Source organism: Oncorhynchus masou, chromosome 23 (genome assembly GCF_036934945.1).
Source record: "Oncorhynchus masou masou isolate Uvic2021 chromosome 23, UVic_Omas_1.1, whole genome shotgun sequence".
Lineage (NCBI taxonomy): Eukaryota > Metazoa > Chordata > Actinopteri > Salmoniformes > Salmonidae > Oncorhynchus > Oncorhynchus masou.
In genome coordinates, this window is record NC_088234.1 from 40570590 (window position 1) to 40579563 (window position 8974).

The following is an 8974-nucleotide window of genomic DNA, read 5'->3' on the forward strand; positions in this document are numbered from 1 at the left end:
TGAAAGACCTGCACCGTAGCGTTGTTTGTCGCTGCTTCTATGCGTGCAGAACAAATTCTCTACTTCCTGTTTGCGTAGTCTTTCTAAGTACCAGAAAGCTCCACTAGGGGGCAAATAGTGTTATTGAACACAATGAAAATCTAATTTAACCATTGTAATAAAATAATCTGTTACCTTCTAACAGGATGGCAGCACAAATACATTTGCTAAAATAAAAAAAAATGTGCTTTGTCATCGTGAGGTGTTGTGTGTAGATTGATGAGAAAAAAATATTTAATCCATTTTAGAATAAGGCTGTAACATAACAATGTGTGGAAAAAGGAAGGGGTCTGAATACTTTCTGAATGCACTGTACATAGTACCTCAGTAATTGCTTAATGGAATTGAACTGGTTTTTGTAATTACACAAGAGGAATTGGAACTATTCCTTATTCCACTTGCGTAATAACTAAAAACCACTCAAGGCCATTACAATTACAAAGCGATAAAAAATATGACGTATTGTGAGTGTAGTAATTACAGCGTCACTATACAGGTATAACAGCAACGTAATGTAAATTGTTAGTGAATGTTCAAAACCGTTTTTGAAGTAGTATGTATGGATGTATATTCATATATCCAAACACTGTAGTTAATTCATCATCCGAATCAGGCACTTTTAAAGTATGTGTTAACTGATATCCATTGCATGAATAATCCAAACTGAAGGTATACGTATTGACCACACTCATGTAATGTGTTGCCCCAAATAGGCTGAGGTATATGACATTCTAAGATTTGAGCAACCTTCATCGTTTCTTGCATATGAAATGTGCATAAAAACTTTCCTTTCAAATGTTACATTTCAACTGATGCCAAGGGTCCCATCTGTTGTTCCTCTGAAAGTAATTGTGTTGTAATGTTGTCATAATTTCACTACATTTCAAACACCACTAACATTACCACTACCGTTAATCTTTTCAGTTCCATTACCTCAGGTCCTCAGGAGAAAAATAAAAAAGTTGACATATCAAGATAGAAATCTGTTGGAATTTGAATTGATGGAATGATGTGTTTTTTGATATTTTTCGCCAGGAATGCTTAGCTTGATATTTCAGTCCAAATGTGTTCTCTGTTCTCTGTTTTACCCTCAACTTCTATTGTATTTTGTGTAGTAGGGATCAGTCCAATACCAAGGGAGAGTGATAAGAGGAATGCCACTGCATGATACATTTTAAGGTTTAAAGCTGCACCCCTCAATCTATTTTTCTGCCCACAGTGAGACCAGTTGTCAGTTGTCTTTTGTAAACTGATGGCTGGTAAATGTAACTGCCACTTTTGAATCAAAATGCTACTTTTTGAATCAAAATAGATTGAGGAGTACATCTTTAACCATGGTTGGATGTCAATTCCATTTAATTCCACTGGAATTCTAATGTTCTTCATTACTTTTCAATTAGGATTATTCTAATTGGATTGAGTTCAACCCTGCCTTTAACACAATATCCCGATTGATTAGTGGTGATATTGTGCTCTGGGTCTGATTCCTCTGTCAATCCACTCAAGTAAATACTCACCCAAACAGTTTCTGAAATGTCTTTTTAGGAGTACAAAGTGTCCAACTTTGAGCAGAGGCTGTTGAGTGAGATAGAGTTCCGTCTGGAGCGCACGCCAGTCGAGGAGTCGGATGACGAGGTACAACACGATGAGAGCCCGACAGGGAAGTGCGTCGCGCCCATATTCGACAGGAAGCTGAGGAACTTCAGGGCCATGGAGGGTGTCCCTATGACGTTCTCCTGTAAAGTGGTGGGGATCCCCGTACCGAAGGTGAGACAGCACGTCTATGGTCTCTAGATATGTTTTCACCCACACTGGTTTTTTTTTTAGCAGATGTTTTCATCCAAAGTAACTTACAGTACAGTGAGTACAAAGGTTCTTAGTATGTGATCCCATCAGAAATTGAACCCACAACCTTAGTGTTGCGCTATCAACACTCTTACCAACTGAGCCACACAGGACCACACAGACGGTCAATGTTTTATTTGTTGGAAAACATGTTGGATCATATTTGGGGGTCGCCCGGGATCTGGACATATACTCAGCGTTTGTTAGAAATCTCCCTCTCGCTTCAACACCATTTCAGGTTTACTGGTTCAAGGATGGCAAGCAGATCTTGAGGAAAAATGATCATTATAAGAAGATACGAGAGGGGGACGGAACCTGTGTCCTACACATAGAGGTCACCAATAACGACGATGATGGCAACTACACTGTCATGGCAGCTAACCCCCAGGTAACCGAACCACCTGTAATCACCTTTCTTACCCCTTCACTAAATCGGATTTGTTGATTAATGAATGAATGCTCACCAGGGACGAATCAGCTGCTCTGGTCATTTGATCATCCAAACGGGTCCTCTCCGAAACCGAATGACACCTATGATTCACTCTCAGAGGTGAGCAGGACTGACTGAGTGTGCATTGGGATCTGCAGAGGTAAGAAGAACCCTCTTCAGGTTGGAGAGCCAGCATGATTGCAGCTCTTAATGTTTTGTGGAGGCTACTTACAGTAAGATCCCAGATGTACATATTGCCCAGACAACTGTTGAACAGCCCTCATAGCAACCATAAACCAATATATCGTTAAACCCATCAGAGAAAAATACATTGTTTTATCTCTATGATAGCAACATGAATCTCATGCATCGTTGTATGGGCTCCCGAGTGGCGCCGCGGTCTAAGGCACTGCATCTCAGTGCTAGAGGCGTCACTACAGACCCTGTTTCGCTTCTAGGCTGTATCACAACTGGCCTTGATTAGGAGTCCCATAGGGCGGCACACAATTGGTCTAGCATCGTTAGGGTTTGGGCCGGGGTGGGCCATCATTGTAAATAAGAATTTGTTCTTAACTGACTTGCCTAATTAAGTAAAACATTTTAAATCATAATAAAATTAGCGATAGCGATTAGCGATTGCAGATGACAAGATATCTCAGCAACACCAGGGCCAATATACATGTACTGTAACATGTTCAGCACATCCCTACAGGGTGCGGGCCCGCATACAGGAAGTAGAAGAGGGTGAACCAACCCAGGAGCGCTTCTTCCGACCTCACTTCCTCCAGGCTCCAGGGGACATGGTGGCTCACGAGGGCAGAGTCTGTAGATTAGACTGCAAGGTATGTCCTCTCTGGATGAAATAACCATGGACTTGTAAATAAGCAATGGGCATTTAATACATTTTAGAATGACTTTTAAAAATGATCATTGCTATAAACCAGTTAGGATAGCCTTTGCCGATAGATAGGACTGCACACATCTCACAAGAAGTGTTGTGTGTTTCTCTGTTTTCCAGGTGAGTGGCCTACCAAACCCAGAGCTGATGTGGCTGATCAACGGGAGGCCCATCTACCCAGACGTCTACCACCGGATGCTGGTGAGGGAGAACGGCATTCATTCTCTTGTCATAGACCCTCTAAAACAGGACGACGCTGGGACATACACCTGCATCGCCAGCAACAAAGCAGGACAGAGCTCCTTCGGGCTGGAGTTAAGAGTTGTGGGTAAGAGTTCTCAAATAGTGTACCTCTTGATAACAAATGAGTATTTCATGATTATTAAAGATTTATACGCATTTATGATGACGAGGTAATCAGTGAGAGCTTTGAATAAGTACAAAGTCAAAACAATTCATTTGTTGGTGTAGTGACGTGTGCCATGACAATTAATAAGTAGTAGTAATTAGTAATTGTACATGACAGAGAAGAACTATTCTTTGCCCGTTCAGAAAAAGAGATGAAGCAGGCCCCCCAGTTTGTGGAGAAGCTCCAGAACACAGGCATCGCAGAGGGCACCCCCGTCCGACTGGAGTGCAGGGTTCTGGGCATGCCTCCACCTGTTATCTATTGGAAGAAAGACAACGACACCATTCCTCACACCAAGGCCAGAGTCAGGTTAGTGTTCCCTAACTAACCTCTCCCCTTCCAACCAGAGATGTGACTGCCCATCCTGTGTGTGCACTTATATTAAAACTCATGAAGACAAGAGGTAAAACAAAACCATGCTTAGCGATGTTGGTACATGCCAAATTAGCTTAGACTTTTTGAGATTAGAATATTGAGGCCTGTTATTCACAACAACAAAAAATAGATCTCAGTGAATATATACATTTATTATGATCATTTAATTGAAGAGGTGAATTTTGATTCTAGCATACACCAGGATGCCACTGGATATGTTTGCCTCCTGATTCAGCCTACCAGGAAAGAGGATGCTGGCTGGTACACCGTATCAGCAAAGAATGAGGCTGGAATTGTTTCATGCACAGCCAGGCTAGACATCTATGGTAAGTTCAATTCAATACAACTTTCAACAGTTTTCTTTTACCCACCAGTGTTTATTGTAATAGTTTTGAATTAGTTAATAGTTGCTAATGATTGTGCTTAAAGTATATCAAGATATCAAATGAATGCACAATAATACCCAACGCTACAGTGCCTTCAGAAAGTATTCACGCCACTTGACTTTTCCCACATTTTGTTGTGTTACAGCCGGAGTTTAAAATTGATTAAATTGAGATTTTGTGTCACTGGCCTTCAAACAATAACCCATAATGTCAAAATGGAACTATGGTTTTAGAATTTCTTATACAAATTAACACAAAATGATAAAGTTAAAATGTTGACGGTGGTGGCACAGCTGGCGCTGCAGTACCCTTAACCACAGTGCCCTTAACCACTGCGCCACCCGGGAGGCCCCATTAACATGATTTTTTAATGACTACCTCATCTCTGTACTCCACACCTACAATTTTCTGTAAGGTCCCTCAGTCAAGTAGTACATTTAAAACACATATTCAACCACAAAGACCAGGGAGGTTTTCCAATGCCTCGCAAAGAAGGGCATCTATTGATAGATGGGCAAAAATAAATAAAAAGCAGACATTGAGCATGGTGAAGTTATTAATTACACATTGGATGGTGTATCAATACACCCAGTCACTACAAAGATACATGCTTCCTTCCTAACTCAGTTGACGGAGAGGAAGGAAAGCGCTCAGGGATGAGGCCAATGGTGACTTTTAAACAGTTAGAGAATTGAATGGCTATGATAGGAGAAAACTGAGGATGGATCAACAACATTGTAGTTACTCCACAATACTAACCTATATGACAGAGTGAAAAGAAGGAAGCCTGTACAGAATACACATATGCATCCTGTTTTCATAAGGTGCTAAAGTAAAACTGTAAAAAAAATTGGCCCAAAAAATTACTATCCTGAATACAAAGCATTATGTTTGTGGCAAATCCAACACAAAACATCACTGAGTACCACTCTTCATATTTTCAAGAATGGTGGTGGCTGCATCTTGTTATGGGTATGCTTGTCATTGGTAAGGATTAGGGATTTTTTGTTGTTGTTGATAAAAATAAACCTAATAGAGCTAAGCAAAGGAAAAATCCTAGAGGAAAACCTGGTTCAGTCTGATTTCCAACAGACACTGGGAGACAAATTCACCTTTCAGCAGGACAATAACCTAAAACAGAAGGCCAAATATACAATGGAGTTGCTTACCAAAGGGACGTTGAATGTTCCTGAGTGGCCGAGTTACAGTTTTGACTTAAATCGTCTTGAAAATCGATGGCAAGACTTGAAAATGGCTGTCTAGCAATGATCAACAACGAAGAATTTAAAAAATAATAATGTGCAAATATTGTACAATCGAGGTGTGCAAAGCTCTTAGATTTCACCAGAAAGACTCACAGCTGTAATTGCTGCCAAATCTGATTATAATATGTATTTACTCAGGGGTGTGAATACATACAAATGAGATACTTCTGTATTTCACTTTCAGTAAAATGTGCTACATTTTCAAAAAACACGTTTTCACTTTGTCAATATGGGGTATTGTGGTGAGATAAAAAAAAATGTAATCCATTTTGAATTCAGGCTGTAACACAACAACATGTTGAATACATCAAGGGGTATGAATACTTTCTGAAGGCACTGTGTCTCTGTTGTCTGCAGCCCAGTGGCATAAGCAGGTCCCTCTGCCTATGAAAAAGGCTCCACGGCAGGGCAGTCGCTATGCAGTGCTGACCGGCCAAGGCCTGGATATCAAATCTGCCTTCCCCACGACGGACAATAGCCCCATCCTGTTCTCCAGCTCCCCTGTGGAGGCACAGCTGGAGAGTGAGGAGCTGTGAGGAGCAGACACACTTCACCAGAGGGTTGTAAAAGTCTGTCAAATTTCCCATAATGCACAGGTTTTTCCGAAATTCCAAAAGTTTAGGAAAGTTTGAGAATTTTGTCAACCTACTCCACCACCACCACCACTTTAATCACTACTGGCCCTTTGAGTCTACAAACTTCTCTTCTCTGGAGTCTCGTAGGGCTGGTTTCCCAGACACAGATTCAGCCAAATCCTGGACTAAAAAGCATGCCCAATAGAGAATCTCCTTGAAAGTGCTTTTAGTTCAAGACTAGGCATAATCTGTGTCTGGGAAACTGGGTCCCAGAGTTGAGTCTGCTCTAACACCTCCTAATGATTGATCTACTAGTTCATCTAATCTGTGTTGGCCAGTGGGATGGAAGAGCAGGACTATAATCTTAGCAGTTTGTGTCATCTGGTTTGTGTGATACATTTGACGTGATACATTGAAATTACAATGACAAAAACGGTTAGATTTACAACTGGCAACCTAATGCTCTGTTTGTTTTTCTGCCATTCCTATTGAATTGTATCATTTGAAGTGTCTTATTCACACAAAACAGACAAACTTGGCAAGTTTTAGTTCACTATCATCTTTTGATAGGTCTGATTTGTTTATGGTTAATTTTGTTCTACTTTTTGATTAGTTAGTTTGATATTGAGAAGGTTGTTGAATGTTGATGATCATGACATACTTTCATCATCATACACTTCAACCTGTTCTTTATCTTTAGCAAATTGACTATTTCGTTTGGACGTGGTTGTTGTATGGTTTGTTTTTATTTCAAACGTATATATGTGTCAAATAAAGATAGTTTATTTTAATGTTTATATAAAATATATGTGCATTAAATGTAAATCAAAGAAATACACTAAAGGAAAGCCAAACTGACAAATTCAATTGTACACATGCATACATTGAGTGGGGGAGGTGCTACTCAATATTAGGAAGGTGTTCTTAATGTTTTGTACACTCAGTGTATATACAGTGGGGAAAATAAGTATTTGATACACTGCCGATTTTGCAGATTCTCCCACTTACAAAGCATGTAGAGGTCTGTAATTTTTAATCATAGGTACACTTCAACTGTGAGAGCTGGAATCTAAAACAAAAATCCAGAAAATCACATTGTATGATTTTTAAGTAATTAATTTGCATTTTATTGCATGACATAAGTATTTGATACATCAGAAAAGCAGAACTAAATATCTGGTACAGAAACCTTTGTTTGCAATCACAGAGATCATATGTTTCCTGTAGTTCTTGACCAGGTTTGCACACACTGCAGCAGGGATTTTGCCCCACTCCTCCATACAGACCTTTTCCAGATCCTTCAGGTTTCGGGGCTGTCGCTGGGCAATACGGACTTTCAGCTCCCTCCAAAGATTTTCTATTGGGCTCAGGTCTGGAGACTGGCTAGGCCACTCCAGGACCTTGAGATGCTTCTTACGGAGCCACTCCTTAGTTGCCCTGGCTGTGTGTTTCAGGTCGTTGTCATGCTGGAAGACCCAGCCACAACCCATCTTCAATGCTCTTACTGAGGGAAGGAGGTTGTTGGCCAAGATCTCGCGATACATGGGCCCCATCCATCCTCCCCTCAATACGGTGCAGTTGTCCTGTCCCCTTTGCAGAAAAGCATCCCCAAAGAATGATGTTTCCACCTCCATGCTTCACGGTTGGGATGGTGTTCTTGGGGTTGTACTCATCCTTCTTCTTGCTCCAAACACGGCGAGTGGAGTTTAGACCAAAATGCTCTATTTTTGTCTCATCAGACCACATGACCTTCTCCCATTCCTCCTCTGGATCATCCAGATGGCCATTGGCAAACTTCAGATGGGCCTGGACATGCGCTGGCTTGAGCAGGGGGACCTTGCGTACACTGCAGGATTTTAATCCATGACGGCGTAGTGTGTTACTAATGGTTTTCTTTGAGACTGTGGTCCCAGCTCTCTTCAGGTCATTGACCAGGTCCTGCCGTGTAGTTCTGGGCTGATCCCTCACCTTCCTCATGATCATTGATGGCCCACGAGGTGAGAGCTTGCATGGAGCCCCAGACCGAGGGTGATTGACCGTCATCTTGAACTTCTTCCATTTTCTAATAATTGCGCCAACAGTTGTTGCCTTCTCACCAAGCTGCTTGCCTATTGTCCTGTAGCCTGGATTTTTGTTTTAGATTCTGGCTCTCACAGTTGAAGTGTACCTATGATTAAAAATTACAGACCTCTACATGCTTTGTAAGTAGGAAAACCTGCAAAATAGGCAGTGAATCAAAAACTTGTTCTCCCCACTGTAGCAAGTACTATGAATATGACCAGGTGAATCCAGGTGAAAGATATGATCCCTTGTTGTTGTCACTTGTTAAATTCACTCCAATCAGTGTAGATGGAGGGAAGGAGACTGGTTAAATAAGTATTTTTAAGCCTTGAGACAATTGAGACATGGATTGTGTGTGTGCCATTCCTAGGGTGAATGGGCAAGACAGAATATTTAAGTGCCTGGGTTTTTCACGCTCAACAGTTTCCTGTGTGTATCAAGAATGATCCACCACCCAAAGGACATCCAGCCAACTTGACACAACTGTGGGAACCATTGGTGAACATGGGCCAGCATCCCTGTGGAACGCTTTCAACATCTTGTGGAGTCCATGCCCCAACGAATTGAGGCTGTTGCAACTCAACATTAGGAAGGTGTCCTTAATGATTTGTACACTCAGTGTATACAGCCAGCTCTACTATGAATATGTCTTCACAATTTGATATCTCGAATTGGTTTGAAAATATGATTG

At 41.2% G+C, this 8974-nt stretch overlaps 1 protein-coding gene across 2 annotated transcripts in view; it reads left to right on the forward strand.

Moving 5' to 3' along the window:
* Positions 1-7215, forward strand: part of mypn (myopalladin) — a 50480-nt gene extending 43265 nt beyond the window's left edge. For both annotated transcript variants that reach the window (XM_064932093.1, XM_064932092.1), the window contains 8 exons: positions 1585-1806; positions 2123-2272; positions 2352-2434; positions 3027-3156; positions 3333-3540; positions 3765-3930; positions 4189-4322; positions 6005-7215. In XM_064932093.1, coding sequence (XP_064788165.1) covers positions 1585-1806; positions 2123-2272; positions 2352-2434; positions 3027-3156; positions 3333-3540; positions 3765-3930; positions 4189-4322; positions 6005-6183 — 1272 coding nt within the window. In that variant the 3' untranslated portion in view covers positions 6184-7215. The remainder of the gene's footprint in view (positions 1-1584; positions 1807-2122; positions 2273-2351; positions 2435-3026; positions 3157-3332; positions 3541-3764; positions 3931-4188; positions 4323-6004) is intronic.
* The last annotated feature ends 1759 nt before the right edge of the window (positions 7216-8974 follow it).